Consider the following 20,642-nt stretch of genomic DNA (forward strand, 5'->3'; position numbering starts at 1 on the left):
TGTGTGTGTGTGTGTGTGTGTGTGTGTGTGTGTGTGTGTGTGTGTGCATGAGCGTGTGTTTGTTTGTGTGTGATTGTGCATGCTGTCAATCATGCGTTTTAATAGTATCACTTAACTGAACTAATTAAAACCAGTCACAATTTGCCTTGGAAGAATACAAATAACTCTTCTGGTTTGTTTAAAAGAAACCTATTCCAAACATGTATAAACAAGATTTAGAAACCATCAACCATTTCGTTCAAAGAATAATTCAGTTTTATCCGACGAAAGACCTTACATACTGTCAGCTGATGAAGGATGGGGAGTTTGCAAATAAAGTACACTTCTGAGATAAGTTTATGTGTTTCTTCATTGTGAGGTTTGAATCAAACGTCACACCCAGATTTTTCACTGAAGATACAAAGTCTACATCTGAATCTCCAATTTTAAGAGAGGAAGGCAAGGAGTTGTTTATAGACAGTCTGCTTGAAGAAATGATAATAGCTTCAGTTTTACAATCATTTAACTGTAGTTTGTTTTGATTCATCCATGCCTCAACGTCAGCAATACACCGTTGAAGTGCCCCAATGCACGTGCGAGCGTGTACACTGTGTCCAGCGCGCATTGTGTGTGTGTGTGTGTGTGTGTGCACGCGCGTGCTTGCGTTGTGTGACAAGTGTACACTCGCAACACTGAGGTAAGTGTGTATGTCTGTTGGCGGTCCAGGCTTGATGAGTATGTTTGATGAATATTCCAGTATCGTTTGTATGAATTATATGAAAGTGTTGTTTTAAATTCAAAATGGCTCAACTTTGTATTTGTGCATGCATGCCTGTGACAATCCATGAAGAAAGGAAATATTGTCATGTCACTGCGCACACTTTTGTGTGTGTGTTCATGTTTGTCACTAAAGTAATATCAGATGGACGAAAGAGAAAATCTTATCATTGTGTGTGCACACATGCCTCGGAATGCGTATAAATACTTCTGTGATAGGAGTGACAAGATGAGAAAGTTAGGGTGTTCAGAGGTGAGGGGTGAGTGAGGGCATGGCGCGTGACACGTTGTCATGTCTGTTGATTCAGTCTCAATTACTAATTTTATTTGTCAAAACATTTAGGTGGTCATTTTTTGATAACAGAACTGTGATGTATGTGTGATCACGTGTGCGAGTGTCTATGTGTCCAGCGTGCGTAACCTGATAGAAGAGGACATCTTTGTGTTTCCATACTGGAGCAGAATGATTCTTACTGTTCTGTCAGATAGAAATCCTATATCTGATTGAGATTTTCCCCATCGTTTGGTTTGAAAACAGACAGCATGAGTAACCAAACGCTTTAAATGTTTGAATTATTCAGAATTATAGAACTTCAAGAATATGTGCTATAGCAAGAAGTCTTAATAAATTATTTATAGAAATGCGTGCGTTCTCTCGTAGTGGAGTACGAATCCGCCTAGGAAGCGAGAGAATCTGAGCGCGCTGGTTCGAATCACGGCTCAGCCGCTGATATTTTCTCCCCCTCCACTAGATCTTGAGTGGTGGTCTGGACGCCAGTCATTCGGATGAGACGATAAACCGAGGTCCCGTGTACAGCATGCACTTAGCGCACGTAAAAGAACCCACGGCAACAAAAGGGTTGTTCCTGGCAAAATTCTTAGAAAAATTCACTTCAATAGGAAAAACAAAATGAAACTGCATGCAGGAAAAAATACAAAAAAAATGGGTGGTGCTGTCAGTGTAGCGACGCGCTCTCCTTGGGAGAGCAGCCTGAATTTCACACAGAGAAATCTGTTGTGATAAAAAGCAATACAAATACAGTTGCTCTCTCTCTCTCTCTCTCTCTCTCTCTCTCTCTCTCTCTCTCTCTCTCAAACACACACAAACTCTCACTCTGTGTCAAAAACACATGAAAGCAGATTTGTAAGTGTGGATATACGTGTATTTAAATGATATATCAACCACGACATCACAAATTAAAGTTTATACAGTACTCCACTCTGATGTGTTAACAATGACAACATGACACCAACTCTGTACACACTGGAATTGCACACATTTAGTGTATTACAAAAGTTATTCCATCAGTTGTGTGTGTGTGTGTGTGTGTGTGTGTGTGTGTGTGTGTGTGTGTGTGTGTGCGTGCTTTTCTATGTGTGTGTGTGTTTGTGTGTGTTTGTGTTTGTGTGTGTGTGTGTGTGTGTGTGTGTGTGTGTTAAGCACAAAACTGTCACATCTAGAAAAGAAATTAAGGAAAACATTCGTGGCACATGTAACTAATTGACTTTCAAAACTTAGAAAAAAAGAAAAGAATCAATAATGAAATCACCAAAAACACATTCACTCCCCCTCCCCCGAAAAAAAAAACACACCAAAAAACACCTTCACAGTTGTGGGTTATTCTCTTTACGTTGGCTGCTTCGGACAACATGACACCAAGTCTGTACACATTGAAATTGCACACATTTAGTGTGTTACAAAAGTTATTCCAGCAGTCTGTGTGTGTGTGTGTGTGTGTGTGCGTGCGTGCGTGCGCGTGTGTGTGCGTGTGTGTGTGTTTGATTTGTGTGTGTGTTTGTGTGTGTGTGTGTGTGTGCGTCTTTGTGTGTGTGTGTGTGTGCGTCTTTGTGTGTGTGTGTGTGTGTGTGTGTGTGTGTGTGTGTGTGTGTGCGTGTGTGTGTGTGTGTCCGTGTGTGTGTGTGTGAAGCACACAAATGTCACATCTGGAAAAAAATTAAGCAAAACGTTTATCGCATATCTAAATCATTTTTTTTTTAATTTAAAAAAAGAAAGAAAAGAATCAATCATGAAATCACCAAAAACCCACTCACCCACCCACCCACCCCCCAAAAACTAAAAAGCACCTTCACAGTCCTGGGTCATTCTCTTCACGGTGACTGCTTTGGAACTGTCAGCCAAAGTTCCTGACCAACACTGCAGGTACCGTCTTGTCCTGTAGTCCCCAACCTGAATGGACTCCTCCTCGTAGCACCATCTTCATCACCACACTTCATCGTCACCGACCTGAATGGACTCCTCCTCGTAGCACCATCTTCATCACCACACTTCATCGTCACCAACCTAAATGGACTCCTCCTCATAGCACCATCTTCATCACCACACTTCATCGTCACCGACCTGAATGGACTCCTCCTCGTAGCACCATCTTCATCACCACACTTCATCGTCACCGACCTGAATGGACTCCTCCTCGTAGCACCATCTTCATCACCACACTTCATCGTCACCGAAATGTAAAACACAAGCGATCCTTCAAACTGAAGGGATCAAGCAATCAAACTGATATCACAAAGTTGCTTCAAGTCCAACAACAGTTCCTCGAAGCTGGGCTCCTGCTGACTGCTGACGCTGCCTGGTGAGGGTGGTGGTGACGGCCTAGGGGGATGTGGGTGTGAGGGTGGTGGTGACGTCCGAAGGGGGTGTGGGTGTGAGGGTGGTGGTGACAGCCGAGGGTGATGTGGATGTGAGGGTGGTGGTGACGTCAGAAGGGGGTGTGGGTGTGAGGGGGCCACACGTTTCTCTGCCATCTTCTTCATCTTCATCCTTTCCGCTTGGACCTTGAGGCCCAAAATGTCGGCCTCTAGTTGAAGGCGGCGCTGGTGGAGAAGCTGCCTCTTCTTCAAGTCTTGGTTCTTCTGGGTCTTCATGTCGTGGAAGGCAGGTAGAAATCACAGCCGTGGAACAAAACAAGCCTCAGCCACAAGCTCACTGATATCCAAGCCAGACACTGATCAAAGTCACAGGTGACTGGAAAAAGCAAGGGCAAGGGTTTATAAACTGTGTGATAACGGGAAACGCGTCTGATTGGCTAAAGCACTAAGCAAGTCACAAAGGCGCGTCACGTGATGGGCACAGTCCCCGCCCCAACTCAAACTCCTCTTGCGTCACCTGTCCGTGACGTCATGAGGAACTGAATGGCTCAACTGCACGGTTCGAGCACGTTTGAACCCCTCTCCACTGGTGTTGTGAATACATACATCTTTTTTCTTTACCTTTCTTTTTCTTAAGATATATAAAAAGAAAGAAAAAGAGGAGGGAAGGGAAAAAGAAACACTGATTTTTTGTTGTTATTTTGACAGAACAGCGTCACTTTTTTTTCGCTTTAAAAAAAAAAAGACAAAGATATGTATGGAAAAACCACGTGCACACATATACACGCACACGTGCGGACACACACACACACACACACACACACGCACGCACGCACGTACGTACGCACGGACACGCACATACGGGCAGAGAGAGACACGCAGACAGAATTAATTTTATTTTCTTAAGGTTATAGAACAGACAAAGGATTCTGTTGTCCGTTGGGGGGACGGGGGGGAGGGGGGGGGGGCGTTAGAAAAGTATGACTCCCGACACGACTCCATCCTCTCATCCCTTTATGAAGTAGAATAAAATAGAATAAATAAATAAATAAATAAAATATACAAAAAATAAAAATGTAAATCTATACCGCTACTAAAAATGACAAGAAAAGAAGAAAAATCAACTTGAATGATATATAATCAAACACTGAATATTTCACAGCCATATACACGCATGCATCCACACACACAAAGACAAACAACCACGCACACACAAACAGGCAGACACAGAAAGTGTAGGTTGTGTGCTGTCCCTGTGTCTGTTGTTCGTTATCGCTGTCACGTCGAGAGCTTATATACGTACGTTGGAGTTCAATACTATACCAGTCAAATTATTTAATAAGTTAAAATATCTTACTCAGTTCTCAAAGCAACTGTTAAAACCAACAGGTGGAGAGAGAGAGAGAAGAGAGAGAGAGGGAGAGAGAGAGGAGAGAGAAAGGGAGAGAGAGAGGAGAGAGAGGGAGGGAGGAAGAGAGACAGACAGACAGAGAGATAGACAGAGAGACAGACATACACAGAGAGACCTACCAACTCAAAAATAATGAGAGAGAGAAAGAGAAAGACGTGTGTGTGTGTGTTTCTGTGTGTGTGTGTGTGTGTGTGTGTGTGTGTGTGTGTGTGTGTGTGTGTGTGTGTGTGTGTGTGTGTGTGTGTGTGTGTATGTGTGTGTGTGTGTGTGTGTGTGTGTGTGTGTGTGTGTATGTGTGTGTGTGTTTGTGTGTGCAAACAGTTGATTGTCAAGCGAATGAATTATAAATAGCTAGAAGTAGCTCTGTCTACACACGTGTACACACACACACACACACACACACACACACACACACACACACACACACACACTATACATATACATAGATATATAAAGAAATAGATAGGTAGATGGATATAGACAGATAGATAGATAGGCAGATAGACAGACAGATAAATTTTCTTGTCACTCACTGTCCAACCTGTCTTCGACGTTTCCAAAGGGCTTCATCGAAAGAGTTATTTATTCATTTAATCCATTATATATTTATTCATTTATTCATCTATACATTTATTTTAAACAGACAGGATGTAAAAAAATCACAGTTGTTGGCAGACTGGCCCTTCATCATCAGTATGCTGGCATATGTTGGTCATCACACACACACACACACACACACACATACACACACACACACACACACACACACAAATGATGGACAAATATACCGGTATGCTGGCATATGTTGGTCATATCACACACACACACACACACACACACACACACACACACACACACACACACACACACACACACAGAACTGACAGACAAATATACCAGTAATGCTCCTTGATTTGTATTTCATTAAATACATGCATGTGTTAATATCTAAACACCATTGCTGTACTTACTCAGTACGGCCAGTCCTCTCTTCTCCTCTACACAGACCCCTCGGATGTCCAGTGGGTGTCTGAATGACCCAACCTTTAGCTTCCGTCGTCAGAATTGTGGTATTCTTTGTCAACATTCACCTCTTCACTATAAGAGCCTTCCGCTTGCAATATTTTTTGATGAAGGTAATTGGCGTGAAACGCTGTTAACGTCGTCTCTTTCGCCGTTCGTATGGAGAGAGTTAACATACAACCTCAATCATTTTCCTTAAATACTTTGTTGTTTATGTCACTGCCATCTCTCATAATACGGTGTTTCTATTACCATTTTGTACATGTATATGTTTAGGTATGTATGTGAGTGTCCGAATGTCATGTCCTTTCCTCTATAACTCTTTGTTATTTCGTGAATATTTTGATTTCAGTTTCTCTTTGCCCCAAGGGCTGAATATAAAAAAAAGCACATGCATGCTTATTCTCTTTCCCTAAATATAGAAAAAAACAGTTCGTTTGTTCTCTCCTGACGTGACCGTTGATACATGTGATGATATCTTCTTGCTGTGATATGAAGCACTTACATGTATCCATGTACCCTCTCCATGAGGAGAGACAGACAGACAGACAGACAGACAGACAGACAGACAGACACATAGACAGAAAGAGAGAAAGAAAGAATCTGAGATGAGAGAGAGAGAGATTAGACAAGAAACTTCTCTTCACCACGGATGAAAACCAGGGGAGTGGGGAAAGTGGATTAGAATTGCACTGGTGCTTATCGACAGACAGGAGATAATCCTCGTGATGTGGGATCAGCTGTCTCGTGGATCTGTATGCCTTGGGGCCTGAGCGGGATTCGACTCACACATATACCTGATGTTCCCACGTTGTTAGCGACGTCTTCGGAGCGGCTAATCAATCCATCCTTGTGATGGCAAACGATTAGAAATCTTAAGATTGCATGGATGAGACTGAACCAAGTGCCTGTGTGTGTGTGTGTGTGTGTGTGTGTGTGTGTGTGTGTGTGTGTGTGTGTGTGTGAGAGAGAGTGAGGGAGAGAGAGAGAGAGAGAGAGAGAGAGACTGACGGTTGCCGGTAACTCCGAGTCAGTCACGGGCTCGTACCTCTCTCTCTCCCTTCCCTTTCTCTCCCTCTGTCTCTCCCTCTTTCTTTCTCTGCCCCCCACCCTCTCTCTCTCTTTCTCTTTCTGTTTCACACACACGCACATCATAAGCAAACTTAACGTGCAAACACAGAGACACGCACGGGCTCACACATGCGACAGCACATGCACACACACAGACTTATTGAGGAGATAAACTAACAGCAACAATGAAATTCTACAGTTTTGTTTCATTATTTATTCATCATGTATACAGAAAACAACATCATTTTATTTTGGTTGTTTGTTCTTTCTTTTTGTAGCAAGTGCCTCTATTTCTGGCACACAAAACAAGGAAAAAATAAAAAGGTTCGGCTTGTGTGTGTGTGTGTGTGTGTGTGGGTGGGTGTGTGGGTGTGAAACCCCTGTTCATCTCTACTGGGTGACTGCGGTGTTTCGTGACCGTGGGAGTTTAAACATTCAGTGCTGTTATAGTAGTGGTGAAGTCGTCGATCTGTGTTGGTGAAGGTGGTAAACTGAAGGAATGTGAGTCTGTAGACCCTGAGGAAAAAAAAGTAATTACTCCTTCTTCAGCCCAGACTTCAATCCATGTTTAAAGCTAAACCCCTCCCCCCCCCCACTCCCCACCCCCACCTCCTCCACCTTTTGCAGGAACGACTCAAGAGTCTTCAGGTCCACTTGAGAGAACCTGACAATGACATCAGTCTCCGCCGCTGACGAGACACGGACACGCGAAAGACGCTGCGGATAACCTGAAGTGGACACCCATTACCCCTGGTACCCCCCTCCCCCGTCCCCCATTCCTGGACAACAACAGCGCTGTCCAAACTTCACAGACAGCAGCAGGCTGTTTTCACAGGAACCAGTTCTCATCACCCCTCTCTGTCCAGTGTCATCAATGAGTTTCACACGTTCGGCACTTCACTACCAGCAAGTTAAAACGATGACCTGCCTTCTGTATTGATAGTTCTCTACACAGTTTAAGTTCAATGTTTACATTGAGAGAGAGGGGGGGCGAGGGGGGAGAGAGAGAGAGAGAGAGAGAGAGAGAGAGAGAGAGAGAGAGAGAGAGAGAGAGAAAGAGTGGGGGGCATGGAGAAAGAGGAAGAGAATGAATGAATGACAGAGAACGAGAAAGACTTGGAGAGAAAGAGACAGAGAGAAAGAGTGAAAGAGAGACACAGAGAGAGGGAGAAAGAGAGAGACACAGAGAGAGAAAGAGAGAATTACACACGCGCGCACGCGCATTCACACGCACGCACGCACACACACATACACAAACGCGCGTGCACTCGCGCGCGCACCAGTCATTCATCCATTCTCTCTCTTTCTCTCTCACTCTCTCTTTTTTCACAGAGAAAATAACATGAATCCATTTCATTCATTCATTTATCCATTCTCTCTCTCTCTCTATCTCTCTCTCTCTCTCTCCCTCTCTCTCTCTCTCAGAAAACATACCCATTTATTCATTTCATTCATCCTTTCTCTCTCTTTTCCTCTCTCTCTTGACGAGACAATTGATACATGTGCTTAACATTTTCATTCAGGCCGTGATGTATTTGTATGTCCATGTACCCCCTTCATGCCTGACACACCACACCTGACACATAACACACCTTGCATACACCACACCTTGCATACACCACACCTGACACACCACATCTGACACACAACACACCTTGCATACACCACACCTTGCATACACCACACCTGACACACAACACACCTTGCATACACCACACCTGACACACACCACACCTGACACACCACATCTGACACACAACACACCTTGCATGCACCACACCTGACACACCACACCTGACACACAACACACCTTGCATACACCACACCTGACACAATACACCTGACACACGCCACACCTGACACACACCTTACCTTCAGCACGTGAAACATGCATTCCGGCACTGTCAGCCACTGTTCCTTCACTCCATGCACTCAACACAAAAGTCTGTCAGTGACTTTGATCCTCCTGACAACACTCCAGTCCTTTGGACAACACGACACACAGTGTAGAACGCTTCATTTTTCACACTTGTTTGTCAGTTGTTGTTTTAGCCCGCCGCCATTCCAGTTCGTCTCTGTGAAGTTTGCCGCAGTTTCGAATCCCTGCAGGCTTACCTGCATTCACAAACAACTTGTTCATGTACAATAGCTGATATTTACCACATCAGCCGGCTCAGTGCTGTTTACCATAGAGGTTACACAAAGTTCTGAATCCTTGGACGCAAATGTTGATGTTGATAAACAAAGATTTTTTTTAAAAGGTGTGCCCTGTTTTAGCGTCCCACAACAACACATTTTGCAACCAGCAATATCCATATGTCCCCCCTCAAGACGTAATGAGTAGTGTTCACAACAAGGCGTGCACGTTCACTCCGCTGCCATACAGCAGGGTGCTGAGGACACAGGCGTTGTATACAGTCATCTTTTTTCTTCATGGTCAGCTTGGGATTTGTCCACACTCTTTGTGTGAGGCGGGCTAGCGTTGTGGCTGCCTTTCCGATCCTCTTGTCGATCTCGGTGTCAAGACCTAAGTCATCAATATTCAGCACAATACTACAACCAAAGCAGTCTAACGTCTGATGTTCTTTTTGGGGTGATATTTCATCAGAAATTTCTGTCATTAAACACATTGTCCTCTCTGGAAGCTCTACAAACCTCAGAACAGGTAGGATGGATGCCGATGGTGGCGTCAAAGTCCTCTTTGGTGGCAGCTTTGCGCATCGCCACAGAGTAGCCCTGGGTTATCTCTCCTGCGTTCGGCCCCACCACGTGGAACCCGATCACCCGCTCCTGCCCCAAATACAGTTGATATGAGTTACAGCCACACACTCTCCTGCCCCAAATACAGTTGATTTGAGTTACAGCCACACACTCTCCTGCCCCAAATACAGTTGATTTGAGTTACAGCCACACACTCTCCTGCCCCAAATACAGTCAGTTTGAGTTACAGCCACACACTCTCCTGCCCCAAATACAGTTGGTTTGAGTTACAGCCACACACTCTCCTGCCCCAAATACAGTTGGTTTGAGTTACAGCCACACACTCTCCTGCCCCAAATACAGTTGGTTTGAATTACAGACACACACTCTCCTGCCCCAAATACAGTCGGTTTGAGTTACAGCCACACACTCTCCTGCCCCAAATACAGTTGGTTTGAATTACAGACACACACTCTCCTGCCCCAAATACAGTCGGTTTGAGTTACAGCCACACACTCTCCTGCCCCAAATACAGTCGATTTGAGTTACAGCCACACACTCTCCTGCCCCAAATACAGTTGATTTGAGTTACAGCCACACACTCTCCTGCCCCAAATACAGTTGGTTTGAATTACAGACACACCCTCCTGCCCCAAATACAGTTGATTTGAGTTACAGCCACACTCTCTCCTGCCCCAAATACAGTTGATTTGAGTTACTGCCACACACTCTCCTGCCCTAAATACAGATTTGAGTTACAGCCACTCTCCTGCCCCAAATTCACTTGATTTGAGTTACTGCCACACACTCTCCTGCCCCAAATACTGTTGATTTGAGTTACAGCCACACACTCTCCTGCCCCAAATACAGTTGGTTTGAGTTACAGCCACACACTCTCCTGCCCCAAATACAGTCAGTTTGAGTTACAGCCACACACTCTCCTGCCCCAAATACAGTTGGTTTGAGTTACAGCCACACACTCTCCTGCCCCAAATACAGTCAGTTTGAGTTACAGCCACACACTCTCCTGCCCCAAATACTGTTGATTTGAGTTACAGCCACACACTCTCCTGCCCCAAATTCAGATGGTTTGAATTAGAGCCACACACTCTCCGGCCCCAAATACAGTCAGTTTGAGTTACAGCCACACACTCTTCTGCCCCAAATACTGTTGATTTGAGTTACAGCCACACACTCTCCTGCCCCAAATACAGTCGGTTTGAGTTACAGCCACACACTCTCCTGCCCCAAATACTGTTGATTTGAGTTACAGCCACACACTCTCCTGCCCCAAATACAGTTGGTTTGAATTAGAGCCACACACTCTCCGGCCCCAAATACAGTTGGTTTGAGATACAGCCACACACTCTCCTGCCCCAAATACAGTTGATTTGAGTTACAGCCACACACTCTCCTGCCCCAAATACTGTTGATTAGAGTTACAGCCACATACTCTCCTGCCCCAAATACAGTTGGTTTGAGTTACAGCCACACACTCTCCTGCCCCAAATACAGTTGGTTTGAGTTACAGCCACACACTCGACTGCCCCAAATACAGTTGATATGAGTTACAGCCACTCTCCTGCCCCAAATACAGTTGATATGAGTTACAGCCACTCTCCTGCCCCAAATACAGTTGATATGAGTTACAGCCACACACTCTCCTACCCCAAATACAGTTGATATGAGTTACAGCCACACACTCTCCTGCCCCAAATACAGTTGGTTTGAGTTACAGCCACTCTCCTGCCCCAAATACAATCGATTTGAGTTACAGCCACACACTCTCCTGCCCCAAATACTGTTGGTTTGAGTTACAGCCACACACTCTCCTGCCCCAAATACAGTTGGTTTGAGTTACAGTCACACACTCTCCTGCCCCAAATTCAGTTGGTTTGAGTTACAGTCACACACTCTCCTGCCCCAAATTCAGTTGGTTTGAATTACAGTCACACACTCTCCTGCCCCAAATACAGATTTGAGTTACAGCCACTCTCCTGCCCCAAATTCAGTTGATTTGAGTTACAGCCACACACTCTCCTGCCCCAAATACAGTTGATTTGAGTTACAGCCACACACTCTCCTGCCCCAAATACAGATTTGAGTTACAGCCACTCTCCTGCCCCAAATACTGTTGATTTGAGTTACAGCCACACACTCTCCTGCCCCAAATACAGTCGGTTTGAGTTACAGCCACACACTCTCCTGCCCCAAATACAGTCGGTTTGAGTTACAGCCACACACTCTCCTGCCCCAAATACAGTCGGTTTGAGATACAGCCACACACGCTCTTGCCCCAGTCAGTTACAACCACACACTCTCCTGCCCCAAATACAGTTGCAGCCACACAAGCTCCTGCCCCAACACAGCCAGCTTTGAGTAAAAGCCACACAATCTGTACAGGTATTTCTTCACCAATTCATTTTTTTTTAAAATTTAAATTAAAAAAAAAGAAAACCCAGAAAAAAACACTTTAATAAAAACATGGCTATAAAATGAAATTCTGCCATGTTTATGCGATGGTCAAAGACAAAGGACAAACAGATAAAAATTCTGTGCATTTTATGTTGGTGCCTGCTGGTGTTGATTTTGAATATATCATGGTCTAAATCTTGACAAAATGAATCTGTCTATTCACATCAAACAAAAGGTTACTCTTCACTAAATTTAGGAAGCATAAGTTCCATATACATATCAAATATAATAAAATCATATCAACTGACTGAATTTGATGTTAACATTTAAGCCGTGTAAAATGATTGAACAAATAAAACATTTTACTGCTGACATCAGACAGAGAAATACCTGTGTAATTATTCATACTATTGATGTCACCATTCTTACACAATGGAGGAGTCACCGATTTGAACAAATTTTCAGGAAAGACTACCTTTATCAAACCAAGCATATAAGAATACTGGATAGATAAATCAAACTACAACTGAAAGAGTGACTCCCCCCCCGCCCCCCTCCTCCCCCCATTGGAAACAGAATTAACAATGTCATCCCTTCATGTGTGTTCCTTTTTGTTTTAAGCTGTGCGAACCCCGACATACAGCAAAGTGCAATATCAAACAAAAACGAAGGACACCCCCCCCGCCCCCGCCCCTCCCCAAAACAACAACAAAAAGCCAAACAAACCAGCAAAACTGTACACCCAAAACAGACCATGTTATCAAGGGTGCAATAGCCGAATGGTTAAAGCGCTGGACTTTCAATCTGAGGGTCCTGGGTTCGAATCTCGGTGCACCTGGTGGTTAAAGGGTGGAGATTTTTCCGATCTCCCAGTCAACATATGTGCAGACTTGCTAGTGCCTGAACCCCCTCCGTGTGTATGCGCACGCAGAAGATCAAATACGCACGTTAAAGATCCTGTAATCCGTGTCAGCTTTCGGTGGGTTATGGATACAATAATATACCCAGCATGCACACCCCCGAAAACGGAGTATGGCTGCCTACATGGCGGGGTAAATACATAAAAAAAACCGGTCATACACGTAAAATGTTACATGTCTGTCTGAGTGTGTATGTGTGTGCGTCTGAAATCTGATTGAATGACACAGGAAACGAATGATGAGCGCCCAGTGGCAGCCGTCAGTCCGCTCTACCCAGGTAGGCAGCCTGTGGTGCAAATGTCCCCGTGTATGTAAAGCGCTTAGAGCTTGGTCTCTGACCGAGGATAGGCGCTATATAAGTATCCACATCAATCATCAATCAATCAAGGAAAGATATAAATCGTATATCTTCATGGACAGCCAACTGGGAACATCAAAATGTCCTTTCAGGTCGGAATGCTTTACACTAATCCAGGCACTTCCTTCAACAACAGGAAGCAACACTGATGGACTCAGGAGGTCCCATTCCGAGTGAAAGCCTTTGGTGACCTACCCTTAGACAACTGTTCCAGAGTTTAAGCCCCTTGCAAAATGAAATCAGGATGGTTTTTACTGTTCTATGCTTTTAAAAAATATCTGTTCAGTGGTTCACTATGTGTACAATATTTCCATGCCCCCAAGGTGCAAATGAAAATAAACTTCCTGCTTTGACTTGCCTTCACCATTGTAAACGTTTAGAGGGTAAATGAGGAGGAAAAAAAAGCATAATTCAAGCATATGTCAATTAATAGGATTCTGAGTAATAGGAAGAGAAACACCACAACATAATTTCAGCATAATGTAAGACAACTACAAACAACTGCCTTGGCACTCCACTGACGTTTTCAGCTTTGTTGCAGATGAGCTTTGCGTAGCAGGCGTTCTCTTCCCGGTGAGGCACCGTCCATTCCAGCGGCATGAAGTTACTGTGGTACACCTGCCCCAACACGGACACCACAAAGATAACCGACACTGATCCCAACAAAACAACTCAGCACATGTGTTCAAGCTCTCAATGAGCGATATACATAATTTATTCTCCATTACATGCAAACCAATGTTATTTTGAACTTTTTAAAAATTATTAAACCTTCGGGGGGGAGGGGGGAGCCCAAATCATGAAAACAAACCCATTTGAAGCATTTTAAAAAGACTGACAGATCTCCCACAAAATTTGTGTGTGTGTGTTTAAGTATGCCGAGGGATAATGATAATATAACTGCCCCTTGTAACACTGTTTCACATAACTGGTTTCCTGCCCATCTGATCAAAGAACCTGAAGATTCAACAATACATAATAAAAACTTTATTTTTATATCAAAGTGAAACAACTGTTTACATAATCTTTGCTTACACTGTGTGTGTGTATGGCTGTGTGTGCTCACTTGCACATGAGAACAGCTAGCTTTTCACTCCACCTTTTGGAAAGGATGTCACAAACGAAGTAAAAGAGGAGCTACATTTTTATTCTTTCAACCATTTTGACAGGGTCTTCTTCCCATCATCTTCATACACAGAAGCATGTGTAAGAGTACTGATAAGGAAACAGGGATTCTGAGTCACAAGACACAAGCCACGCACAGCAATGCCATATGGCTGGTACTCTCCCATTGTTTTTTCCCGAAATTACCTCAATATTGTCGTCTCCAAACTTCTCAATGGCGTCCTCTTCAGCGTAGCCTATAGCCCCATACTCTATGGGAGTGAAGACCGTTGTGGGCACTGACATGTAGTCACACTGGGAAACAAAAAAAACAAGAAAAGGGAAAAGCATATCAAGCTGATAAAACAAAAACTTTCCTTGGTTGGTAATTATGCACCACAGGCACGTTTATCCTCCTTTCTTTAGTGCCAGTTTGATCTCAGTATCAATCTTGGTTTATATTATTCACTCAACAAAAACATCATGCAAAATTTCGGCAAATCCGGTGAGTTAAAGCAAAAGTTTTGACAAATGCATTTTTGTGGCCATTTGACCATATTATAATAGTGTGTAAAACTTTTTTGTGCGTCTATTCCCCGTTAGACCACCTCCTCTACTCCCTTTTAACTCACTGAGCCCTGCCCCTAAGCACTGCTTTTGCATCAAAATTTGTCTCATTTAAAACATTTTTCACAATCCTACATATGCATAAACCACAAAGAATACGAAATAATTTCTACAATATTTCCGGATGTGTCCAAACCTAATTTGGAGGAAAAACAGTACATTATCTGCGCTTTTTCCCGCATCAATATGACATGGAAGCCTGCCGAGGCTGTAAACTCCCAGTGTTGAATGGGTTAATTTAAAAAAAAAAAAAATTAAGCAATCTACCAAAAAATAAAAAATAAAAAAAACAAGAGAGGCAAGGCCTTCAAGACTCACTTGTGATTTAACTGAACCTCCATCCTAAATGTCCACTTGTGAATGATACGCTGACATTTCTTACAATGCTGCTCAGGGCTTCTGGTAACAAACATGGGTCCCTGAGACTTTAAAAATAGAAAGGACACACATCATGTTCAGCTTGTGGGTCCCTGGCCCAGGATGGTGCGATGGCATCTCATTTCTACTAGTGCCTTCATTGCCAACTTCAAATCAATAAGCCAATGGCCAGAACTTGACAATTCCATGCTCTTCTCAAACTGAAGAACCCACTAAACCGTGGCCATGATTCTGATCTTGGCCCTTAGTTCGTATCTTGGTATCAGTGTCCGCCGTTTGTCTTTGTCGCCTGCATGAGCTCTCGTGCAACAGTCATCACGTGCCTCCCAGACGGTGTCTGTCGCTCGTGCGGCATGAAATGGAGTTTTCAAGTGAGTTTTTTCACCAGCAGTTCTGCTCGTTCCAAGCAACACTTTGTGTGTGTGTGTGTGTGTGTGTGTGTGTGTGTGTGTAAGCTTTCGTGGTTGTGTGTTTAAGTGTGGATGTGCATGTGTGTGTATATATGTATATATATATATATATATATATGTGTGTGTGTGTGTGTGTGTGTGTGTGTGTGTGTGTGTAAGCTTACGTGGTTGTGTGTGTAAGCGTGGATGTGCAAGTGTGTGTATATATATATATATATATGTGTGTGTGTGTGTGTGTGTGTGTGTAAGCTTACGTGGTTTGTGTGTAAGCGTGGATGTGCATATGTGTGTGTGTGTGTGTAAGCCGGCGTGGTTGATAGTGTGCGTGTGTTTGCGCATGTGTGTGTATGTGTGTGCAGTGTATTCGCGCGCGCGCGCGCGTTTGTAGTAACTATGATATTTAGTGGGAAAATTGCGAGGAAAAGGACCGGGATGGGCAGGGGGAAGGGAGAGGCGCTCACATGTATGTGTGCGTTTGCGTGTGTGTGTGTGTGTGTGTGTGTGTGTATGCAAGCGCGCGCACGGTGTATGTTTGTTGAAGTGCCATGGATGGCCGGGAAAGGCTGGTGTATGCAACACGTGCAGTGTTTTGTGTTCTTTAAGTATTGGAGTGGGGAAGGGACGTGCAAGGAAAAGCGAGCAATGGGCACGAGTGGATGGGTGCTGAATGTGCAAAGATTCTAATTAATTTCACTCTTTCTAAATATCCTTTTTCTTTGGCTGCATCTGATTTTCTTCTTTAAAAAAATGTTATGTGTCATGTTACTGACTAAAGTGCCCATCTCTCTGTCAGTTTTTAGTCTTGTGTAAAATACACCAAGAAGGGTAAATAAAGTAGGCCTGTGTGTGTGTGTGTGTGTGTGTGTGTGTGACTGTTCAACATACATACTTCCATAACTTACTCTTTACATACTCAGTTTTCATTTTATTTCCTTTAGTTTTCATTTCTTTCTTTATTTGTTATAGTTTGCAAAACTTCAGACAATGAATTTCTGTACCCGTCAAGAAACAATAAGAAACCAGTCTTGAGACGAACAGCACTGTGCAGTGAGTTTCTGGCATGTGACAGATCCATGAAGCCAGCATCATGGCAATACTGTGGATAGTAAAACTGCAGGAAATCATCACCCCTTTGGAACAGCTGTATCTTGCGTTTCTCTCCTCTGCTGACCTCATCTTCCAGAATCTTAACAGCTGGTGCAGCAATCTTGTTCAGGTTTATTCTCCTCTCTTTCACTCACACTCTTCTTTCTTTAGCATCTTTTTGCTTTGAGTGATATTAGACATATCATGTGTGTGTGTGTGTGTGTGTGTGTGTGTGTGTGTGTGTGTGTGTGTGTGTTTGTATACATACATGTGAGTGTGTGCATTCGAACAAAAGGGGAATTTACAAAATAAGGTTTAACTAGAACAATGCAATCAACATCCTATAAACACTAAGATATAACATAAAAAAAACTACTGCCAAAGTCACTTTAAAGAAACACTCCAATCAGACTATTTAATAGGGGTCTGTAGTGTGTGGATGTCTGTGAATGTTAGTGTGTATGTGTATGGATATATTTGTATGTGTGTGTATGCGTGTGTACAAACGCATGTGCATACGTATGTGTGTGTGTGTGTGTGCATGTGCACATGAGTGTATATGTATGAACATTTACAGGGGCATTCATAACAATTTTTTTGTGGTTCTTGAACATTAAGAGGCAACACAGATTATGCATAGCAGGTTTCTGAAAAAGTGAACAGAAACTGTCCAAGTTTTCCAACGAGTTCTAAAAGTGGCCGTTTTATTGACATTTCATTACAACGCATACTGTCTACGTTGTACAGTCAGTTCAGCATCACTCACATTTCACCACCACCTCCACACTCACACATCACACATCAGAACAGAATTCCAAGAAGTTGAAAATGTTTATTGTAATCAGTTCAGATCTCAGAATGATACAAGAGGCACTTCTTTACAGTTTGGAAATAGGAGCAGGCATGGTGAACGCTACAAAGAAAGGAAAAAGGCAAATTAAAAAAGAAAAAGATAAAATTAAAAAAAAGATAAAGCAGATGACTAGCAGCCTCTCATTTATTCACAGTTCCATTTTAAAATAAATAAAACCTGAAAAAGCACCAAGAGCTTGGAGAAATACCCAAGAGTTCTGGTTTTCTAGATATTGTTCATTGCAAATTCAGCCAAACAACAGTTATTGACTGGCCAAATTTTGCACCTCAGCAGCAGCTTATGGCAAGGGCGTTAACTGAAATATACAACATACACAGTTCAGAGCATGTCAATTCAGTTGTCTGGAAGCGAAAATCAAATCAAAGGAAATGGAACTATGGAGGGTAAAAACGTAATGTGAAGGTGCTCAGTCACTCCAGACCTTGCTCTCTGAACAGTCGAAAGTTTGCAAAATGTAGAAATAAATCTAGACTTTGCTCTTCGAACAACTAACAGTTTGCAATATGTAGAAGTAAATCTGGATCAATAACATGAAATATCCAATAAAAACAAGGCTAAAAAGACTGAAGAGAGTAATTAAAAAGAAGAAAAGTGTCTTCTTAAGTTCATATCGACATAAGAAAGTATGTTTTCAGAAAAAAAAGATTTTCATCTTGTACATATATATATATATAATTAAATAAATGTTAAAAGCAAAATATCAACCAGTTAATTGCATGCATCAAATCACACGACATGATTACAGTACAAACCTTCCCAAGACAGAAACGGACTCACTGTGCAATTTATGACGATGACTTTCAATGAGAATATAAATACATGTAACATGAGGAAAAAAAAAATCAATAAATAATGATGCAATATTTCTTTCTACCATTCACTCAGCACCATTTGAAACGAAAAAGTCAACATCTTTTTTTTCAATATGTATAAAGCGGCTGGCAAATAAAATTTTATATCACCCTTGAGCAGAACCGAAACATTTTAAGCTCTTAAGTGCAGTCAATAATCGCTTCAAGTAAGGAGAACATTGTCAATCAATTCATCTGTAACTGCCGTTTTAACTTTGGAAGAAAAAAACACGAACAAGAGAACTCATGACTAGAGTTCAGCTCTCAAAAGTAACTGTTTGCATATTCAAAAATAATTGAACAGCAGCGATGTAATGATCATATCTCTCCAACACAATGCAGCACTTCAGTTTACATCAATAAGAATAACTTGATGTACAATGTTCTCCCTCAACACGCTTTTTTCACGAATGCCCAGAACATGCTACGAAAAAAAAAAAAGCGAAAAAGAAAAATTTAAAGTTGATCAAAACAGAACTGTACATGATCTGTCATTCAAAAAAGAGAGCAGTAGTTACGAAAAAAAAAAAAAAAAAAATCTGCCTCACATTTTGCCCGGCGAATAAATCTAACCCAGAAGGCGTCTTCAGAAAGCGTGCATGAACATGAATAAAACTTGCCGATACAGGGTGGTAGCAACAGCAGAGACATCATTTTTTGCTTTTTTTTATTTTTATATTTTGTTAGCTGAGAAGAACGGAGTGAGTGAAAGTCCCATGTGTGTGTGCGTTGTGTGGCGGCTCACACGACCTGGACGTTGAAGGGACTGCCGGGGATGTCCTGTTCTCCCCAGCGCACGATGAGGATGTAGCGGCCCTTCATCTTGACGTTGTAGGTGACGCTGTACTTGCAGTTGCCCACGAAGCGGATGATCAGCTCGTCCACCGGCACCTCCGGCCCCATCATCCCCACAAACATCATGTTGTTGCCTGCGTTGTGGAAAGGATGGATGGTGGTGTTAACGTACATGGTGTGTGTGTGTGTGTGTGTGTGTGTGTGTTGTGTGTGTGTGTGTGTGTTGTGTGTGTGTGTGTGTGTGTGTGTGTGTGTGCGTGTGTATCTCTGTGTGTGTGTTTGGTGTGTGTGTGTGTGTGTGTGTGTAAGTCGAAATATCTTAATAGTCAGACCACAGATCCATAACAACAGAGTTCACAAAGACAAAAGGAATCAATACAGGAAAATGAATATTTGTATTTGTGTGTGTGTGTGTGTGTGTGTGTGACCTGAGGTTGGTTATTTTCTGAGGATACAGTCACAATGTACAGATTTACACACACACACACACATAAAGATGAGCACAGAGCTTAATCATTTTCCCAGGAAGCAAACACAACATACAGATAGACTGAAACACACATACAGATAAAAGACAACACACAATCAAGCAACAACAACAAAAATCCCAAACCTACCCTAGTGATGGAACACACAAACACATTATCCCCCACCACCACTCCTCTCCTCACACACACATACAAACCCCACAACACACACACACACACTACGCAGACCCCTCCCCCCCACCCTCCCCCTTCCCCACACACACACCTCTACCAAATACTCACCTGCCCCAATGAAGGAACACACAAACGCATAACCTCCACATTCCCTTGGTCATCACACACACACACACACACACACACACCCTACCACACACAAAACCACTACACAGACAATGCCCCCACCCCCTCAACCCCCCAAACAACGGACCTGCCCCAGTGGTGTCGACAGTGAAAGTGTTGTTCTGGCCACAGAGGCCCTGGTTGAGGCCGGGGCCGCTGGCCACACACTTGGTGGCGTCAGACACAAACTGCTGCAGGCCGGTGAACTTGGTGGTGGTGCTGGTCTTGGTCACCGTCTCCACCACCACTGAGGCGTGCTCCTGGACACCGCTGGGCTGACCCGCGCCTGGAGGTAAAGGGGTGGATGTGTCAATGATTCTAGTATCATTATTACCATTGATTTTTACACAGCGCCTACCTGGGGGTGAAAGGTTGGATGTGTCAATGATTCTATTATCATTGTTATCATTGATATTTACACAG

The 20,642-nt window shown here is 43.2% G+C and overlaps 2 protein-coding genes across 2 annotated transcripts in view; both read right to left on the bottom strand.

Annotated features, from left to right (window-relative positions):
* Positions 1 to 3,823: 3,823 nt before the first annotated feature.
* On the bottom strand, positions 3,824 to 14,858 carry LOC143300060 (thioredoxin reductase 1, cytoplasmic-like). The gene is made up of 6 exons (XM_076613615.1): positions 14,579 to 14,858; positions 13,790 to 13,885; positions 9,530 to 9,664; positions 8,685 to 8,700; positions 7,484 to 7,563; positions 3,824 to 3,886 (listed from the first exon to the last, which is right to left on the bottom strand). The coding sequence occupies exons 1-6, from the start codon at positions 14,720 to 14,722 to the stop codon at positions 3,824 to 3,826; spliced, it is 534 nt and encodes a 177-aa protein (XP_076469730.1). The 5' UTR covers positions 14,723 to 14,858.
* A 2,832-nt stretch (positions 14,859 to 17,690) lies between these two features.
* Positions 17,691 to 20,642, bottom strand: part of LOC143300069 (filamin-A-like) — a 112,009-nt gene continuing 109,057 nt past the window's right edge. The window contains 2 exon segments of the mRNA XM_076613628.1: positions 17,691 to 19,526; positions 20,308 to 20,505. Coding sequence (XP_076469743.1) covers positions 19,339 to 19,526; positions 20,308 to 20,505 — 386 coding nt within the window. The 3' untranslated portion in view covers positions 17,691 to 19,338.

The sequence above is a fragment of the Babylonia areolata genome, chromosome 25, assembly GCF_041734735.1.
Source record: "Babylonia areolata isolate BAREFJ2019XMU chromosome 25, ASM4173473v1, whole genome shotgun sequence".
Classification (NCBI taxonomy): domain Eukaryota; kingdom Metazoa; phylum Mollusca; class Gastropoda; order Neogastropoda; family Buccinidae; genus Babylonia; species Babylonia areolata.